The 20,210-nt window shown below is 37.7% G+C and overlaps 6 protein-coding genes across 6 annotated transcripts; all 6 read right to left on the reverse strand.

Annotated features, from left to right (window-relative positions):
- Positions 1-1,370: 1,370 nt before the first annotated feature.
- Positions 1,371-1,748, reverse strand: LOC124553440 (LWamide neuropeptides-like). Its single transcript, XM_047127302.1, has one exon. It carries the CDS (start codon positions 1,746-1,748, stop codon positions 1,371-1,373), a length of 378 nt encoding a protein of 125 aa, XP_046983258.1.
- Positions 1,749-2,174: 426 nt separating this feature from the next.
- Positions 2,175-3,149, reverse strand: LOC124553441. The gene has a single exon (XM_047127303.1). The coding sequence runs from the start codon at positions 3,147-3,149 to the stop codon at positions 2,175-2,177; it is 975 nt and encodes a 324-aa protein (XP_046983259.1).
- Positions 3,150-3,762: 613 nt separating this feature from the next.
- On the reverse strand, positions 3,763-4,395 carry LOC124553443. The gene has a single exon (XM_047127304.1). It carries the CDS (start codon positions 4,393-4,395, stop codon positions 3,763-3,765), a length of 633 nt encoding a protein of 210 aa, XP_046983260.1.
- Positions 4,396-8,132: 3,737 nt separating this feature from the next.
- LOC124553444 lies at positions 8,133-8,792 on the reverse strand. The gene has a single exon (XM_047127305.1). It carries the CDS (start codon positions 8,790-8,792, stop codon positions 8,133-8,135), a length of 660 nt encoding a protein of 219 aa, XP_046983261.1.
- Positions 8,793-9,851: 1,059 nt separating this feature from the next.
- On the reverse strand, positions 9,852-10,286 carry LOC124553445 (LWamide neuropeptides-like). Its single transcript, XM_047127306.1, has one exon. It carries the CDS (start codon positions 10,284-10,286, stop codon positions 9,852-9,854), a length of 435 nt encoding a protein of 144 aa, XP_046983262.1.
- A 13-nt stretch (positions 10,287-10,299) lies between these two features.
- On the reverse strand, positions 10,300-10,713 carry LOC124553446 (LWamide neuropeptides-like). Its single transcript, XM_047127307.1, has one exon. The coding sequence runs from the start codon at positions 10,711-10,713 to the stop codon at positions 10,300-10,302; it is 414 nt and encodes a 137-aa protein (XP_046983263.1).
- Positions 10,714-20,210: the final 9,497 nt, after the last annotated feature.

A 20,210-nucleotide genomic window follows, 5' to 3' on the forward strand; every position in this document is an offset into this window, starting at 1 on the left:
ACTCATAAACCCATGCTACCAACCGATTCCTTCTTTTACTCAAATTGTGCCCCCAAATTTTTCTTCTCCCATATTTACTTTTGTCCCATATTTACGTTTGTCCGACAATTACGTTTGTCCCATATTTACGTATGTCGCATATTTGCGTTTGTACCATATTTGCGTTTGTCCCATATTTGCGTTTGTCCCATATTTGCGTTTGTCCCATATTTGCGTTTGTCCCATATTTGCGTTTGTCCCATATTTGCGTTTGTCCCATATTTGCGTTTGTCCCATATTTGCGTTTGTCCCATATTTGCGTTTGTCCCATATTTGCGTTTTCCCCATATTTGCGTTTTCCCCATATTTGCGTTTTTCCCATATTTGCGTTTTTCCCATATTTTCGTTTTTCCCATATTTGCGTCTTTCCCATTACTCATAAACCCATGCTACCAACCGATTCCTTCTTTTACTCAAATTGTGCCCCCAAATTTTTCTTCTCCCATATTTACATTTGTCCCATATTTACGTTTGTCCCACAATTACGTTTGTCCCATATTTACGTATGTCACATATTTGCGTTTGTCCCATATTTGCGTTTTTCCCATATTTGCGTTTTTCCCATATTTGCGTTTTTCCCATATTTGCGTTTTTCCCATATTTGCGTTTTTCCCATATTTGCGTTTTTCCCATATTTGCGTTTTTCCCATATTTGCGTTTATCCCATATTTGCGTTTGTCCCATATTTGCGTTTTTCCCATATTTGCGTTTGTCCCATATTTGCGTTTGTCCCATATTTGCGTTTGTCCCATATTTGCGTGTTCCCCATATTTGCGTGTTTCCCATATTTGCGTGTTTCCCATATTTGCGTGTTTCCCATATTTGCGTTTTTCCCATATTTGCGTTTATCCCATATTTGCGTTTATCCCATATTTGCGTTTATCCCATATTTGCGTATTTCCCATATTTGCGTTTTTCCCATATTTGCGTTTTTCCCATATTTGCGTTTTTCCCATATTTGCGTTTTTCCCATATTTGCGTTTTTCCCATATTTGCGTTTTTCCCATATTTTCGTTTTTCCCATATTTGCGTTTTTCCCATTACTCATAAACCCATGCTACCAACCGATTCCTTCTTTTACTCAAATTGTGCCCCCAAATTTTTCTTCTCCCATATTTACTTTTGTCCCATATTTACGTATGTCGCATATTTGCGTTTGTCCCATATTTGCGTTTTTCCCATAATTGCGTTTGTCCCATATTTGCGTTTGTCCCATATTTGCGTTTTTCCCATATTTGCGTTTTTGCCATATTTGCGTTTTTCCCATATTTGCGTTTTTCCCATATTTGCGTTTTTCCCATATTTACGTTTTTCCCATATTTGCGTTTTTCCTATATTTGCGTTTTTCCTATATTTGCGTTTGTCTCATATCTGCGTTTGTCCCATATCTGCGTGTGTCCCATATCTGCGTTTTTCCCATATCTGCGTTTTTCCCATATCTGCGTTTTTCCCATACCTGAATTTTTCCCATCACTGCGTTTTTCCCATCTCTGTGTTTGTCCCATACCTGCGTTTTTCCCATATCTGCGTTTTTCCGATATCTGCATTTTTCCCATACCTGCGTTTTTCCCAAATTTGCGTTTTTCCCATATTTGCGTTTTTCCCATTTTTGCGTTTTTCCCATATTTGCGTTTTTCCCATATTTGCGTTTTTCCCATATTTGCGTTTTTCCCATATTTGCGTTTTTCCCATATTTGCGTTTTTCCCATATTTTCGTTTTTCCCATATTTGCGTTTTTCCCATTACTCATAAACCCATGCTACCAACCGATTCCTTCTTTTACTCAAATTGTGCCCCCAAACTTTTCTTCTCCCATATTTACTTTTGTCCCATATTTACGTTTGTCCCACAATTACGTTTGTCCCATATTTACGTTTGTCCCATATTTAGGTATGTCGCATATTTGCGTTTGTCCCATATTTGTGTTTTTCCCATATTTGCGTTTTTCCCATATTTGCGTTTTTCCCATATTTGCGTTTTTCCCATATTTGCGTTTTTACCATATTTGCGTTTTTCCCATATTTGCGTTTTTCCCATATTTGCGTTTTTCCCATATTTGCGTTTTTCCCATATTTGCGTTTTTCCCATATTTGCGTTTTTCCCATATTTGCGTTTCTCCTATATTTGCGTTTTTCCTATATCTGCGTTTGTCTCATATCTGCGTTTGTCCCATATCTGCGTTTTTCCCATATCTGCGTTTTTCCCATACCTGAATTTTTCCCATCTCTGCGTTTTTCCCATCTCTGTGTTTGTCCCATACCTGCGTTTTTCCCATATCTGCGTTTTTCCGATATCTGCATTTTTCCCATACCTGCGTTTTTCCCATATTTGCGTTTTTCCCATATTTGCGTTTTTCCCATATTTGCGTTTTTCCCATATTTGCGTTTTTCCCATATTTGCTTTTTTCCCATATTTGCAGTTGTCCCATATCTGCATTTTTCCCACATTCGCGTTTTCCCATATTTGCGTTTTTTCCCATATTTGCGTTTTTTCCCATATTTGCGTTTTTTCCCATATTTGCGTTTTTCCCATATCTGCGTTTTTCCCATATCTGCGTTTTTCCGATATCTGCATTTTTCCCATACCTGCGTTTTTCCCATATTTGCGTTTTTCCCATACCTGCGTTTTTCCCATATTTGCGTTTGTCCCATATTTGCGTTTGTCCCATATTTGCGTTTGTCCCATATTTGCGTTTGTCCCATATTTGCGTTTGTCCCATATTTGCGTTTTTCCCATATTTGCGTTTTTCCCATATTTGCGTTTTTCCCATATTTGCGTGTTTCCCATATTGGCGTTTTTCCCGTATTTTCGGTTTTCCCATATTTTCGTTTTTCCCATATTTTCGTTTTTCCCATATTTGCGTTTTCCCCATATTTGCGTTTTTCCCATATTTGCGTTTTTCCCATATTTGCGTTTTCCCCATATTTGCGTTTTCCCCATATTTGCGTTTTCCCCATATTTGCGTTTTCCCCATATTTGCGTTTTCCCCATATTTGCGTTTTCCCCATATTTGCGTTTTCCCCATATTTGCGTTTTTCCCATATTTGCGTTTTTCCCATATTTGCATTTTTCCCATATTTGCGTTTTTCCCATATTTGCGTTTTTCCCATATTTTCGTTTTTCCCATATTTGCGTTTTTCCCATTACTCATAAACCCATGCTACCAACCGATTCCTTCTTTTACTCAAATTGTGCCCCCAAATTTTTCTTCTCCCATATTTACTTTTGTCCCATATTTACGTTTGTCCGACAATTACGTTTGTCCCATATTTACGTATGTCGCATATTTGCGTTTGTACCATATTTGCGTTTTTCCCATATTTGCGTTTTTCCCATATTTGCGTTTTTCCCATATTTGCGTTTTTCCCATATTTGCGTTTTTCCCATATGTGCGTTTTTCCCATATGTGCGTTTTTCCCATATGTGCGTTTATGGGATATGTGCGTTTTTCCCATATTTGCGTTTGTCCCATATTTGCGTTTGTCCCATATTTGCGTTTGTCCCATATTTGCGTTTTCCCCATATTTGCGTTTTTCCCATATTAGCGTTTTCCCCATCTTTGCGTTTTCCCCATATTTGCGTTTTCCCCATATTTGCGTTTTCCCCATATTTGCGTTTTCCCCATATTTGCGTTTTCCCCATATTTGCGTTTTCCCCATATTTGCGTTTTCCCCATATTTGCGTTTTTCCTATATTTGCGTTTTTCCTATATTTGCGTTTGTCTCATATCTGCGTTTGTCCCATATTTGCGTTTGTCCCATATTTGCGTTTTTCCCATATTTGCGTTTTTCCCATATTTGCGTTTTTCCCATATTTGCGTTTTTCCCATATTTGCGTTTTTCCCATATTTGCGTTTGTCCCATATTTTCGTTTGTCCCATATTTTCGTTTTTCCCATATTTTCGTTTTTCCCATATTTTCGTTTTTCCCATATTTTCGTTTTTCCCATATTTTCGTTTTTCCCATATTTTCGTTTTTCCCATATTTGCGTTTTTCCCATATTTGCGTTTTTCCCATATTTTCGTTTTACCCATATTTGCGTTTTCCCCATATTTGCGTTTTCCCCATATTTTCGTTTTCCCCATATTTGCGTTTTTCCCATATTTGCTTTTTTCCCATATTTGCGTTTTTCCCATATTTGCGTTTTCCCCATATTTGCGTTTTCCCCATATTTGCGTTTTTCCCATATTTGCGTTTTTCCCATATTTGCGTTTTTCCCATATTTTCGTTTTTCCCATATTTTCGTTTTTCCCATATTTTCGTTTTTCCCATATTTTCGTTTTTCCCATATTTGCGTTTTTCCCATATTTGCGTTTTTCCCATATTTGCGTTTTTCCCATATATGCGTTTTTCCCATTACTCATAAACCCATGCTACCAACCGATTCCTTCTTTTACTCAAATTGTGCCCCCAAATTTTTCTTCTCCCATATTTACTTTTGTCCCATATTTACGTTTGTCCCACAATTACGTATGTCGCATATTTGCATTTGTCCCATATTTGCGTTTTTCCCATATTTGCGTTTTTCCCATATTTGCGTTTTTCAGATATTTGCGTTTTTCCCATATTTGCGTTTTTCCCATATTTGCGTTTTTCCCATATTTGCGTTTGTCCCATATTTGCGCTTGTCCCATATTTGCGTTTGTTCCATATTTGCATTTGTCCCATATTTGCGCTTGTCCCATATTTGCGCTTGTCCCATATTTGCGTTTGTCCCATATTTGCGTTTGTCCCATATTTGCGTTTGTCCCATATTTGCGTTTGTCCCATATTTGCGTTTGTCCCATATTTGCGTTTGTCCCATGTTTGCGTTTGTCCCATATTTGCGTTTGTCCCATATTTGCGTTTGTCCCATATTTGCGTTTGTCCCATATTTGCGTTTGTCCCATATTTGCGTTTTTCCCATATTTTCGTTTTTCCCATATTTTCGTTTTTCCCATATTTTCGTTTTTCCCATATTCTCGTTTTTCCCATATTTTCGTTTTTCCCATATTTGCGTTTTTCCCATATTTGCGTTTTTCCCATATTTGCGTTTTTCCCATATTTGCGTTTTTCCCATATTTTCGTTTTTCCCATTACTCATAAACCCATGCTACCAACCGATTACTTCTTTTACTCAAATTGTGCCCCCAAATTTTTCTTCTCTCATATTTACTTTTGTCCCATATTTACGTTTGTCCCACAATTACGTTTGTCCCATATTTACGTATGTCGCATATTTGCGTTTGTCCCATATTTGCGTTTGTCCCATATTTGCGTTTGTCCCATATTTGCGTTTGTCCCATATTTGCGTTTGTCCCATATTTGCGTTTTTCCCATATTAACGTTTTTCCCATATTTGCGTCTTTCCCATATTTGCGTTTTTCCCATATTTGCGTTTTCCCCATATTTGCGTGTTTCCCATATTTGCGTGTTTCCCATATTTGCGTGTTTCCCATATTTGCGTGTTTCCCATATTTGCGTGTTTCCCATATTAGCGTTTTTCCCCATATTAGCGTTTTTCCCCATATTTGCGTTTTCCCAAATTTGCGTTTTCTCCATATTTGCGTGTTTCCCATATTTGCGTGTTTCCCATATTTGCGTGTTTCCCATATTTGCGTGTTTCCCATATTAGCGTTTTTCCCCATATTAACGTTTTTCCCCATATTTGCGTTTTCCCAAATTTGCGTTTTCTCCATATTTGCGTGTTTCCCATATTTGCGTGTTTCCCATATTTGCGTGTTTCCCATATTTGCGTGTTTCCCATATTTGCGTTTTTCCCATATTTGCGTTTTTCCGATATTTGCGTGTTTCCCATATTTGCGTTTTTCCCATATTTGCGTTTTTCCCATATTTGCGTTTTTTCCATTATTTGCGTTTTTCCATTATTTGCGTTTTTCCCATATTTGCGTTTTTCCCATATTTGCGTTTTTCCCATATATGCGTTTTTCCCATATTTGCTCTTTTCCCATATTTGCAGTTATCCCATATCTGCATTTTTCCCATATTTGCGTTTTTCCCATATTTGCGTTTTTCCCATATTTGCGTTTTTCCCATATTTGCGTTTTCCCCATTTTTGCGTTTTCCCTATATTTGCTTTTTCTCCCATATTTGCTTTTTTTCCATATTTGCGTTTTTCCCATATTTGCGTTTTTCCTATATTTGCGTTTTTCCCATATTTGCGTTTTTCCCATATTTGCGTTTTTCCCATATTTGCGTTTGTCCCATATCTGCATATTTCCCATATTTGCGTTTTTTCCCATATTTGCGTTTTTTCCCATATTTGCGTGTTTCCCATATTTGCGTGATTCCCATATTTGCGTTTTTCCCATATTTGCGTTTTTCCGATATTAGCGTTTTTTCCCATATTAGCGTTTTTCCCCATATTAGCGTTTTTCCCCATATTTGCGTTTTTCCCCGTATTTGCGTTTTCTCCATATTTGCGTGTTTCCCATATTTGCGTTTTTCCCATATTTGCGTTTTTCCCATATTTGCGTTTTTCCCATATTTGCGTTTTTCCCTTATTTGCGTTTTTCCCATATTTGCGTTTTTCCCATATTTGCGTTTTTCCCATATTTGCGTTTTTCCTATATTTGCGTTTTTCCTATATTTGCGTTTGTCTCATATCTGCGTTTGTCCCATATCTGCGTTTTTCCCATATCTGCGTTTTTCCCATATCTGCGTTTTTCCCATACCTGAATTTTTCCCATCTCTGCATTTTTCCCATCACTGTGTTTGTCCCATACCCGCGTTTTTCCCATATCTGCGTTTTTCCCATATCTGCATTTTTCCCATACCTGCGTTTTTCCCATATTTGCGCTTTTCCCATATTTGCGTTTTTCCCATATTTGCGTTTTTCCCGTATTTGCTTTTTTCCCATATTTGCAGTTGTCCCATATCTGCATTTTTCCCACATTTCCGTTTTTTCCCATATTTGCGTTTTTTCCTATATTTGCGTTTTTCCTATATTTGCGTTTTTTCCATATTTGCGTTTTTCCCATATTTGCGTTTTTCCCTTAATTGCGTTTTTCCCATATTTGCGTTTTTCCCATATTTGCGTTTTTCCCATATCTGCGTTTTTCCCATATTTGCGTTTTTCCCATATTTGTGTTTTTCCCATATTTGCGTTTTTCCCATATTTGCGTTTTTCCCATATTTGCGTTTTTCCCATATTTGCGTTCTTCCCATATTTGCGTTTTTCCCATATTTTCGTTTTTCCCATATTTGCGTTTTTCCCATATTTGCGTTTTTCCCATATTTGCGTTTTCACATATTTGCATTTTTCCCATATTTGCGTTGTCCCATATTTGCGTTTGTCCCATATTTGCGTTTGTCCCATATTTGCGTTTGTCCCATATTTGCGTTTTTCCCATATTTGCGTTTTTCCCATATTTGCGTTTTTCCCCTATTTGCGTTTTTCCCCTATTTGCGTTTTTCCCCTATTTGCGTCTTTCCCCTATTTGCGTTTCTCCCATATTTTCGTTTTTCCCATATTTGCGTTTTTCCCATTACTCATAAACCCATGCTACCAACCGATTCCTTCTTTTACTCAAATTGTGCCCCCAAATTTTTCTTCTCCCATATTTACTTTTGTCCCATATTTACGTTTGTTCCACAATTACGTTTGTCCCATATTTACGTACGTCGCATATTTGCGTTTGTCCCATATTTGCGTTTTTCCCATATTTGAGTTTTTCCCATATTTGCGTTTTTCCCATATTTGCGTTTTTCCCATATTTGCGTTTCTCCCATATTTAGTTTTTCCCATATTTGCGTTTTTCCCATATTTGCGTTTTTCCCATATTTGCGTTTTTCCCATATTTGCGTTTTTCCCATATTTGCGTTTTTCCCATATTTGCGTTTTTCCCATATTTGCGTTTTTCCCCTATTTGCGTTTTTCCCCTATTTGCGTTTTTCCCCTATTTGCGTTTTTCCCCTATTTGCGTTTCTCCCATACTTTCGTTTTTCCCATATTCGCGTTTTTCCCATTACTCATAAACCCATGCTACCAACCGATTCCTTCTTTTACTCAAATTGTGCCCCCAAATTTTTCTTCTCCCATATTTACTTTTGTCCCATATTTACGTTTGTTCCACAATTACGTTTGTCCCATATTTACGTACGTCGCATATTTGCGTTTGTCCCATATTTGCGTTTTTCCCATATTTGAGTTTTTCCCATATTTGCGTTTTTCCCATATTTGCGTTTTTCCCATATTTGCGTTTCTCCCATATTTAGTTTTTCCCATATTTGCGTTTTTCCCATATTTGCGTTTTTCCCATATTTGCGTTTTTCCCATATTGGCGTTTTTCCCATATTTGCGTTTTTCCCATATTTGCGTTTGTCCCATATTTGCGCTTGTCCCATATTTGCGTTTGTTCCATATTTGCATTTGTCCCATATTTGCGCTTGTCCCATATTTGCGCTTGTCCCATATTTGCGTTTGTCCCATATTTGCGTTTGTCCCATATTTGCGTTTGTCCCATATTTGCGTTTGTCCCATATTTGCGTTTGTCCCATATTTGCGTTTGTCCCATGTTTGCGTTTGTCCCATATTTGCGTTTGTCCCATATTTGCGTTTGTCCCATATTTGCGTTTGTCCCATATTTGCGTTTGTCCCATATTTTCGTTTTTCCCATATTTTCGTTTTTCCCATATTTTCGTTTTTCCCATATTCTCGTTTTTCCCATATTTTCGTTTTTCCCATATTTGCGTTTTTCCCATATTTGCGTTTTTCCCATATTTGCGTTTTTCCCATATTTGCGTTTTTCCCATATTTTCGTTTTTCCCATTACTCATAAACCCATGCTACCAACCGATTACTTCTTTTACTCAAATTGTGCCCCCAAATTTTTCTTCTCTCATATTTACTTTTGTCCCATATTTACGTTTGTCCCACAATTACGTTTGTCCCATATTTACGTATGTCGCATATTTGCGTTTGTCCCATATTTGCGTTTGTCCCATATTTGCGTTTGTCCCATATTTGCGTTTGTCCCATATTTGCGTTTGTCCCATATTTGCGTTTTTCCCATATTAACGTTTTTCCCATATTTGCGTTTTTCCCATATTTGCGTTTTTCCCATATTTGCGTTTTCCCCATATTTGCGTGTTTCCCATATTTGCGTGTTTCCCATATTTGCGTGTTTCCCATATTTGCGTGTTTCCCATATTTGCGTGTTTCCCATATTAGCGTTTTTCCCCATATTAGCGTTTTTCCCCATATTTGCGTTTTCCCAAATTTGCGTTTTCTCCATATTTGCGTGTTTCCCATATTTGCGTGTTTCCCATATTTGTGTGTTTCCCATATTAGCGTTTTTCCCCATATTAGCGTTTTTCCCCATATTTGCGTTTTCCCAAATTTGCGTTTTCTCCATATTTGCGTGTTTCCCATATTTGCGTGTTTCCCATATTTGCGTGTTTCCCATATTTGCGTGTTTCCCATATTTGCGTTTTTCCCATATTTGCGTTTTTCCGATATTTGCGTGTTTCCCATATTTGCGTTTTTCCCATATTTGCGTTTTTCCCATATTTGCGTTTTTCCCATTATTTGCGTTTTTCCATTATTTGCGTTTTTCCCATATTTGCGTTTTTCCCATATTTGCGTTTTTCCCATATATGCGTTTTTCCCATATTTGCTCTTTTCCCATATTTGCAGTTATCCCATATCTGCATTTTTCCCATATTTGCGTTTTTCCCATATTTGCGTTTTTCCCATATTTGCGTTTTTCCCATATTTGCGTTTTCCCCATTTTTGCGTTTTCCCTATATTTGCTTTTTCTCCCATATTTGCTTTTTTTCCATATTTGCGTTTTTCCCATATTTGCGTTTTTCCTATATTTGCGTTTTTCCCATATTTGCGTTTTTCCCATATTTGCGTTTTTCCCATATTTGCGTTTGTCCCATATCTGCATATTTCCCATATTTGCGTTTTTTCCCATATTTGCGTTTTTTCCCATATTTGCGTGTTTCCCATATTTGCGTGATTCCCATATTTGCATTTTTCCCATATTTGCGTTTTTCCGATATTAGCGTTTTTTCCCATATTAGCGTTTTTCCCCATATTAGCGTTTTTCCCCATATTTGCGTTTTTCCCCGTATTTGCGTTTTCTCCATATTTGCGTGTTTCCCATATTTGCGTTTTTCCCATATTTGCGTTTTTCCCATATTTGCGTTTTTCCCATATTTGCGTTTTTCCCATATTTGCGTTTTTCCCTTATTTGCGTTTTTCCCATATTTGCGTTTTTCCCATATTTGCGTTTTTCCCATATTTGCGTTTTTCCTATATTTGCGTTTTTCCTATATTTGCGTTTGTCTCATATCTGCGTTTGTCCCATATCTGCATTTTTCCCATATCTGCGTTTTTCCCATATCTGCGTTTTTCCCATACCTGAATTTTTCCCATCTCTGCATTTTTCCCATCACTGTGTTTGTCCCATACCCGCGTTTTTCCCATATCTGCGTTTTTCCCATATCTGCATTTTTCCCATACCTGCGTTTTTCCCATATTTGCGCTTTTCCCATATTTGCGTTTTTCCCATATTTGCGTTTTTCCCATATTTGCTTTTTTCCCATATTTGCAGTTGTCCCATATCTGCATTTTTCCCACATTTCCGTTTTTTCCCATATTTGCGTTTTTTCCTATATTTGCGTTTTTCCTATATTTGCGTTTTTTCCATATTTGCGTTTTTCCCATATTTGCGTTTTTCCCTTAATTGCGTTTTTCCCATATTTGCGTTTTTCCCATATTTGCGTTTTTCCCATATCTGCGTTTTTCCCATATTTGCGTTTTTCCCATATTTGTGTTTTTCCCATATTTGCGTTTTTCCCATATTTGCGTTTTTCCCATATTAGCGTTTTTTATTTATTTGCGTTTGTCTCATATCTGCGTTTGTCCCATATCTCCGTTTGTCCCTTATCTGCGTTTGTCCCTTATCTGCGTTTGTCCCTTATCTGCGTTTGTCCCTTATCTGCGTTTTTCCCACATTTGCGTTTTTCCCATATTTGCTTTTTTCCCATATTTGCAGTTGTCCCATATCTGTAATTTTCCCACATTTGCGTTTTTTCCCACATTTGCGTTTTTTCCCACATTTGCGTATTTTCCCATATTTGCGTTTTTTCCCATATTTGCGTTTTTCCCATATTTGCGTTTTTCCCATATTTGCGTTTTTCCCATATTTGCGTTTTTCCCATATTTGCGTTTTTCCCATATTTGCGTTTTTCCCCATAATTGCGTTTTTCCCATAATTGCGTTTTTCCCATATTTGCGTTTTTCCCATATTTGCGTTTTTCCCATATTTGCGTTTTTCCCATATTTGCGTTCTTCCCATATTTGCGTTTTTCCCATATTTGCGTTTTTCCCATATTTGCGTTTTTCCCATATTTGCGTTTTTCCCATATTTGCGTTTTCACATATTTGCATTTTTCCCATATTTGCGTTGTCCCATATTTGCGTTTGTCCCATATTTGCGTTTGTCCCATATTTGCGTTTGTCCCATATTTGCGTTTTTCCCATATTTGCGTTTTTCCCATATTTGCGTTTTTCCCCTATTTGCGTTTTTCCCCTATTTGCGTTTTTCCCCTATTTGCGTCTTTCCCCTATTTGCGTTTCTCCCATATTTTCGTTTTTCCCATATTTGCGTTTTTCCCATTACTCATAAACCCATGCTACCAACCGATTCCTTCTTTTACTCAAATTGTGCCCCCAAATTTTTCTTCTCCCATATTTACTTTTGTCCCATATTTACGTTTGTTCCACAATTACGTTTGTCCCATATTTACGTACGTCGCATATTTGCGTTTGTCCCATATTTGCGTTTTTCCCATATTTGAGTTTTTCCCATATTTGCGTTTTTCCCATATTTGCGTTTTTCCCATATTTGCGTTTCTCCCATATTTAGTTTTTCCCATATTTGCGTTTTTCCCATATTTGCGTTTTTCCCATATTTGCGTTTTTCCCATATTTGCGTTTTTCCCATATTTGCGTTTTTCCCATATTTGCGTTTTTCCCCTATTTGCGTTTTTCCCCTATTTGCGTTTTTCCCCTATTTGCGTTTTTCCCCTATTTGCGTTTCTCCCATATTTTCGTTTTTCCCATATTTGCGTTTTTCCCATTACTCATAAACCCATGCTACCAACCGATTCCTTCTTTTACTCAAATTGTGCCCCCAAATTTTTCTTCTCCCATATTTACTTTTGTCCCATATTTACGTTTGTTCCACAATTACGTTTGTCCCATATTTACGTACATCGCACATTTGCGTTTGTCCCATATTTGCGTTTTTCCCATATTTGCGTTTCTCCCATATTTAGTTTGTAAGTAGGCTGTTTATGTTTTCGTTTTGGCAACGTTACGTAGCGCTCAAAATGAAATCACTGACTGTGCTGTGTGCAGTCTGTCGCTAGTTTGCATTGTTGTCTGCCTTTGTAGTGTTGGGCAGCGGCAGCTGGCTGTGAACAGCGCGTAGCGTTGCGCAGTTGGAGGTGAGCCGCCAGCAGTGGTGGATGTGGGGAGAGAGATGGCGGAGATTTGTAATTTTTCATGAACTGATATATTTATATATGATGATATCAAGGTAAATACATTGTTTGTTCTCTATTAATATCTTTCATTTGCTAACTATCCCTACCAGTAGTTAGTGCCTTCAGTAGTTTGAATCTTTTATTTAGCTGGCAGTAGTGGCGCTCGCTTTATTGCAGTAGCTTGAGCAGCGAAGATTTTTGTGAGGTAAGTGATTTGTGAAAGGTATAGTTTAATGTTTGTCAGGGCCACTCTTTAGTAGGAAATTTTGAAAGTCAGATTGCGTTGCGCTAAAAATATTGTGTGTCAGTTTAAGCACAGTCTTGTAAAATTGTTCAAAGGGGACGTTTCATATGTCGACCCTTAGCCTAGGATACCTCACTGGAATCTTCTGATTTTTCTGTTGTAGTTTGTGTAATTAGTGTAGATTTTGTTTATTGCTAGCGCGTAATTGTATAGAAAATCTCCTTTGTAGTTGCAGTCTTTCATTGTTGTACAGTAAAACAGTTGTGGCATGCATGTAGATTTGCACCAAGGATTTCGCAGCTGCGCTGGTAATTAACTAGATATTATTTTCAGTGCTATTTTAATGTGTTCTCTTATTTTTTATCTTCAAATTATGTTTTTCTGTGTTGTCGTGTGAAATACTGTGACAATAATGGCGTGTGAAAAACGTAATACTAGGCTCCAAAGTAAACTGAGAAATGACAGTGAAAATGAAAGCAGTGTGTTAGCGCCACCGAGTAATGAATTAACTGATGTTCAAAGTAGTAATTTGGTAACTGTTCATAGGGAAATGGAGCAGGCGGCAAACAATGGCGTGGACAGTGAAACAATTAGTGAAGAGGGACGCATTATCGATCGATCGGTCGGCAACAGCTTGCCTCAGGAATCGGGAATGACAGGACACAGTTTTGCGAATACTGTAGACTCAGGTTTTGGGTTCTCACCGTTTTCTCAAATGAGTCAAGACACATTTTCTGCTTGTCAAAATGTGAATGTTGCCGGTGCAACTTCACTGCCGAAAAGCACTGAGGAACATGTTTCAGACACCAGTGCATTGTTATTACAGTTAATGCAACAAATGGGACAAAAGCTACAAAAGTTAGACACAACACTTGAACAAAATCAGAAACAAATGGGACAAAATCTTAAAAAGTTAGACACAGTGGAACAAAATCTTAAAAAGTTAGACACAATGGAACAACATCAGAGACAAACACAGCAACAGTTAGACTCATTGGAACAAACTCTTGAACAAACGCGTGAAGATTTAACTACTGAGTTACATAACATTGAATCGAAATGTCAAAAAGTCTGTAATGACATAAAAACACAAATTTGTGAGCATTTTCAACCTATTTTTTCGCGGCATGAAAATGCATTACAGAATCACGAAGCAGCCATAAAAGAACTGCAAATTATTGTTCATGAAAATCATGAGACCTTGCAAGCTAAATTTGACTCAGTTGCATCTACCGATTCGGTTACGCAACTTGCAAAAACTCAGGATAACTTAAAGGACACAGTAGATTCGATTTCAACACAAATGGACACTCTGAAACTTGGTTCAGAAAAACACACTGAGGAAATGTGTTCATTATCAGAGAAAGTAGTTGAACTTTCGGATCAGCTAAATAATTTATCTACGAAGGTAGATGATAATCTGAATGACGCAAAACCGGTAGCCTTTAATGACACAGAACAGAGCGAACAAATTAGGAAATTCAAACAAAATCAGAATCAGATTAATACGCAACACCAAAGAGAAATCCGGGAAGTACAAGATCAGCTGACACAGTTAATACAAGAATTACGTATTTCAGAGGATACTCGGGCCCCAATACGGGAAGAGGGACTTAGAAATACGGAACAACCACAAAATAATAACACAGGACACTTCGGAAGTTATGAAAGAAATTGGCAAGGTGCACCGAATTTTGGAATGGAACCGCCGAAACGACATAACAATGACCGATATGCGACTCGCCGACATGATGACTTTGACTATAAGCTGTTCATTACTACACGTAAATTCAAAACATTTAAGAATTCTGGCAACGACATTCATCCACAAGCATGGCTCCATCAATTCTCGCATTGTTTTCCTCCCAACTGGTCGTTAGAACACAGATTAGAATTTATGTGTGGCTACTTGGAGAATGAACCAGCTGTAAGAATGCGATCGGTCATTCACGATTGCCACAGTGAAGGAGAATTTTACCATGCCTTCCTCTCAGCATATTGGTCTCAAGCCACACAAGACCGGGTAAAACATGGTATCATAATGATGAAACATTTCGAACAATCTGAATTCTCCAGTCTTGTGAAATATTTTGAAGACATGTTGCATAAGAATCAGTATCTTTCAAACCCATACAGCCCCTCAGAACTCATCCGCATTTGCTTACTCAAATTGCCTGAACATTTACGACATATTATTTTAGCAGGACGTTGCAAAGACGACATTGAAGCATTTCAGGGACTCTTACAAGAATTAGAAATTGACACTGACAGCCGCCGGATGCGAAAACAGGAAAACAATCACTACAGGTCACATACGTCACAATTCCGTGACGACAGAAACAATAACTGGACACGACAAGGCTATTCTTACAACGCAAATCGTGACCAAAACAGACACCACCCGTATGACAACCGTTGGCAGAGTAGTAATAACTACAGGGAAAGATCACCTCTCCGTGGTAATGACCACCACAGAGACAATCAGAGAAACAGACAATATGGGAACCAAAATAAATACTATCAAGGGAGACAGAATAACTTTAGACGCAACGGACCAGCGCGCAGTTACGATTCAGGGAGAAATTCTCCACCATGTGACCGACAAGAAAGAAACTATGGAATCTACCGACATGACGACAGACGATATGATCGTAACGACAGACCTGAATTGCATCAGAACTGGCGGGATTCAAACAGAGCAGGGCCCTCTCGTCACGGTGAATTTGTAGAAGTTAGGTCTCCAAACCCCAATAACGACGCGCGCCAACAAAGAGACAATAGGCAATGACTCACACCGCTGGCAGCCACAAAACGTTCTTATGACACTAACGACGCAGCTGCCGTAGCTAGTAATTACGTAAAAATGGAAGATATTAGGGACATCTTACTCCAAGAACACGACGTAAAACATAACAACGTTGCATATCCTGCGATTTGCATTACAGTATATGACGTAAAATTTACGGCAGTACTTGACTCTGGCAGTCCCATTTCAGTAATCAGTGAAACAGCCTTTAGCAAATGCAACAAATCGAACGATTGCCCCACACTTCCGCTACGTAAGATTAAATTACAAGGTGCAATCTTTGGAAAAAGTGTAGATGTACGCCAACAAACCAACTTAGAATTCTTTTGTCAAAGCCACAGCTTCTCTATGAACTTTCTTATTGTTCCATTATTGTCGACGGAAATTATACTGGGAGTAGACTTTTTGAATGAATACAAAGCAATCTTAAACTTTCACGATGCTGAAATAACTTTAGAAAAAGAAGGTAAGTCAATAGCTTTGAAATTTGAAGATTGGCTCTCAAACCATGATGAGGAAATTAATCGGCTTTACGTTCTGTTAGACAACAGTTCGGAATTTTCTACGGAACTAGACACTAACAATCACTCTGCAAGTACTGACAGGGATGATATCGACGGCGCATTTGACACTAATAAGTTAATTCAGAATAAAATTCAAACAATTGAGAATTGTAATGACACTGATAGGCAGGACCTTTTTGAGATTTTACAAGCACATTCCACAGTTTTTACTCACAAAACAGGAACAATCAAGGGATTTCAATACCAATTTCGTGTTCGTGAGCATACTAAATTTTGTGTTAGACCATACGTAATTCCGGCGCATTATAGGGACCGTGTTAGAACAGAAATACAATCTATGCTTGACGAGGGCATTATTGAGCCTGCAGTAAGCTCATACAACAATCCGTTACATGTTGTTGAGAAGAAAAATGGATCGATCAGGCTTGTCTTAGATTCGAGACAAATCAATACTATCATTATTCCTGAAACAGACAGGCCGCAGACGATGGAAGAACTTCTTCAAAATTTTAATGGTGTAAAAGTGTTGTCTTCCATTGATCTCAGATCCAGCTTTTATCAGATCGAACTTCATCCAGAATGTAGAAAATACACAGCTTTCCTTTGTTTCGGCGTTTGTTATCAGTTTCGGAAACTTCCCTTTGGTTTGAACATTTCTTCAGCAGCATTCATTCGCGGGCTAAATTCCATATTACCCGAGTTCTTAAAACGTCACATCACCTTATATGTGGACGATATTCTAATAGCAGAAGCTTCATGGGAACTACATAATCGCATCCTCAACAGTTTGTTACGTATTTTTGTAGAATCTGGAATTACAGTTAACTTGGAAAAGTCTGAATTCGGTAGGACAAAGGTGAAGTTTTTGGGACATATTATTTCTTCTGAAGGCATTCAGCCGGATCCTGAAAAGTTAGAAGCAATCAGAGCCATTCCAGTTCCATCCACAAAAAGACAAGTCCGCAGTTTTCTAGGTCTCGTAAATTTTTACCGTCGTTTTCTGAATATGCAAATTCTTGTTACACCAAAACTTTGTTCTCTCACTGGAAAAAATACTATTTGGAACTGGGACGAACAAGCACAATTGGAATTCAATTCTTTGAAAGAAGCGTTACTTCACGCGCCAATCTTAGCTCATCCAGATCTGTCACAAGATTTCTGCCTTAGCACGGATTCTTCTAAAGTCGGTCTTGGTGCCCATTTATTTCAAGAAGCCATAGAAAATGACACTACCATTCAGAAAACCATTGCTTTTGCTAGCCGAGTGCTAACAAAATCTGAAAAAAATTATTCCGTTACTGAATTAGAAGCTTTAGCTATCGTTTGGGCATTTAACAAATTCCGTTTCTTTCTTTCTGGTAAGCACGTAAAAGTATACAGTGATCATCGTGCATTACAATTTCTTATGTCTTCAAAATTAAATCATGACAGGTTAAAACGTTGGGCATTGTTTCTGCAAGAATTCCGCTTCACAATAGTCTACATTCCCGGCAAGGAGAACATTGTTGCGGACGCACTGTCACGCGTACCGGCTGGGCTTGAGAAAAGTACCACAGAAGGCAACCTCGAGAAAAATTTCAGTATTCTTTACATTCAGAAAGTCGCCTTTGAAAACTTCATCACCACATCTTTAAAGGACATTGCTCATGAACAAGATAAAGATCCGATTTGGAAAGACATCAAGAGCAAATGGCATGAAAAGACACACACACAGATTCGGCATTATTACCTGGTTAGAAACAACATACTCTTCAAACGCTGCACTGTTGATGACAAGCTATGGGTACTTTGCATTCCTGACGATTTTGTTAATAAGCTCATTTGGTACATTCATTTCAGCTACGCACATTTTGGCCCACGAAAATGTTATCATATTCTTCGAACGACTTGTTATTTTAACAATATGGAAAAGCGAATTCGAAGAGTCTTGTCTATTTGTAAACTTTGTCAAAAGGCGAAACCATCTACTGTCTCACATCGTGCTCCGTTGTTTCCTATTATTCCTTCTAAATTAAAAGAATTTGCGGCTGTTGATCTCTTGGGACCGCTTGTCAGAACATCTAATGGATTTTCGTACGTTCTAGTCGCTGTTGAACTTACTTCAAAATTTGTTTCTTTCACACCGTTACGTAAAGCCACTGGACGGTCTGTATCCAACGCCTTTGTTAAAAATTTCTTACGTGAAGTTGGACACGTTAGCAAAGTCATTTCAGATAACGGACCGCAATTCAGATCTGCTGTTTGGTCACGCATGCTTCGCAACCATAAAATCAAACCTGTTTTTATTTCATTGTACTCACCACATTGCAACCCGTCTGAACGGATTATGAAAGAAATCAATAAGCTTTGCAGACTTTATTGTCACAGAAAGCATCAGCATTGGGACAGATATTTACACTTATTTCAAAATGTGCTGAATGAAATGCCTCATGATTCCACTGCTTTACCACCTACTCTTGTACTAAAGAATGAAGAACCACCGAACAGAATCAGAGAGCTTGTACCTTTCCCAAATACACGTAAACTTCGACACAAAGACATAATTGATTTGGCTCTTAAAAATATAAAATCTGCAGCAGACAAAAGGAGAAAACTACACGGTAAAGCAAATGCAAAGAAGTTGTATATTGGTCAGAAAGTTCTCATTAAAGCTCATTCATTGTCACATAAGAAGAAACACTTGAGTCACAAATTCTTTCTAGTTTACAATGGACCTTACAGAATCCGACGTATACCACATGATAATTGCGTTGAAGTTGAAACTCTGCGTACTAGGAAGAGTAAAGGTTTACACCACATTTCACATGTAAAACCGTTTATTGAAAGATAATCTGCTTTTTAACTTAGTCTTTGTCATAAAATTTTTCGCTTCACATTACTAATATGCTTTGTCAGACTTAGAATCTGTTAACATTCAACAATGTTTGAAGTTAAATATCCAATCCAGAACCAAGAGAACTTATTTAAACAGAAATGACGAATGCATTGTTATAGTGAACAGACGTCACAGTGTTATTGTGTGTGTACATTCTTGCTTGTTTGTTGCACGATTACGTAACGACTATAAGGCTTACATACTTAGGACACATACTGGTACTGCTAATGAGATTTTAATGCAACATTTCGGTTTACTTGAAAATACATTCTGGGTTTAAAGTACTTTCTGTGAGATACCAGAGGACACAGTGGTTAGTTTATGTGACAGCTACACGATTTTATCACGACGCTACTAATGAGTGACAATTTACAATGTTGCTTTTGCGGTGTATCTGTTTTATATCTGCACAGTTTTTCTGAAGTCTTCTGGAAAGTAAAACAGGTTTTAGTAGTAACTTTTGTGGTATAGCAACAATGAGACAGCCTTTTTTGTGGCACAACAATACGTTACTGTACAGTACTTTCTTCATCACGCCAATAACTATAATAACTATGATATCTATACGCAAAGCATTTCACTTTTGTTTATCATGAGGTAAGTACATTGACTTCTGCAGAACTTAGCTTTCAGAGGACGATAACTACGACACTTCCACAGAGATTATGTTACAAGACGCACAGTTTAGCGCTACAGTACACGTATTTGAGTGATCAATTTTATACTGAAAACATTTGTTTTTAAAGATTTTTGAATTACAAAGAAAGTTTTCCGTGATACATTTCATTCCATTGCTGTAATCTGTAACACCTGAGGGTATAATTACATTAATCCTCAGGGGGGTACACGCCTACTTTGTGTACCATGTGTTTGGCAAGCACAAGGAACCCTAGCTAATATGGTATTTGCTTATACAACTTTACACTTCGGTACCATATTTCTCTAACACAGAATTACACAGCTATCTGATTATTTGACAGAGAAACAAACATTCTTTTTACTACATCAGTGACAGATGTTTACGCATTTACAGAGTTGGATTACTTCACAGTTATGAAATTGTATTTTGTCTGTACTGTGTGAACTGTTCATATTTTTTCGGAACCATTGTGATACTATGAGAGCTTTGAATGATGTATTTGGTAAAGGGATTATGATTTTTAAAGTACGTTTGAGGCAGATGACACTTTTGACATGAGCAGAGAATTTTTTTAATTATTGG

Source organism: Schistocerca americana, chromosome 11 (genome assembly GCF_021461395.2).
Source record: "Schistocerca americana isolate TAMUIC-IGC-003095 chromosome 11, iqSchAmer2.1, whole genome shotgun sequence".
Taxonomy (NCBI): Eukaryota; Metazoa; Arthropoda; class Insecta; order Orthoptera; family Acrididae; genus Schistocerca; species Schistocerca americana.

What these genes read in the sequence shown, in the direction of transcription:
- LOC124553440 (XM_047127302.1), bottom strand. Translation starts at nt 1,748, where the DNA reads ATGGGAAAAACGCAAATATGGGAAAAACGCAAATATGGGAAAAACGCA.
- LOC124553441 (XM_047127303.1), bottom strand. Translation starts at nt 3,149, where the DNA reads ATGGGAAAAACGCAAATATGGGAAAAACGCAAATATGGGAAAAATGCA.
- LOC124553443 (XM_047127304.1), bottom strand. Translation starts at nt 4,395, where the DNA reads ATGGGAAAAACGCATATATGGGAAAAACGCAAATATGGGAAAAACGCA.
- LOC124553444 (XM_047127305.1), bottom strand. Translation starts at nt 8,792, where the DNA reads ATGGGAAAAACGCAAATATGGGAAAAACGCAAATATGGGAAAAACGCA.
- LOC124553445 (XM_047127306.1), bottom strand. Translation starts at nt 10,286, where the DNA reads ATGGGAAAAACGCAAATATGGGAAAAACGCAAATATGGGAAAAACGCA.
- LOC124553446 (XM_047127307.1), bottom strand. Translation starts at nt 10,713, where the DNA reads ATGGGAAAAACGCAAATATGGAAAAAACGCAAATATAGGAAAAACGCA.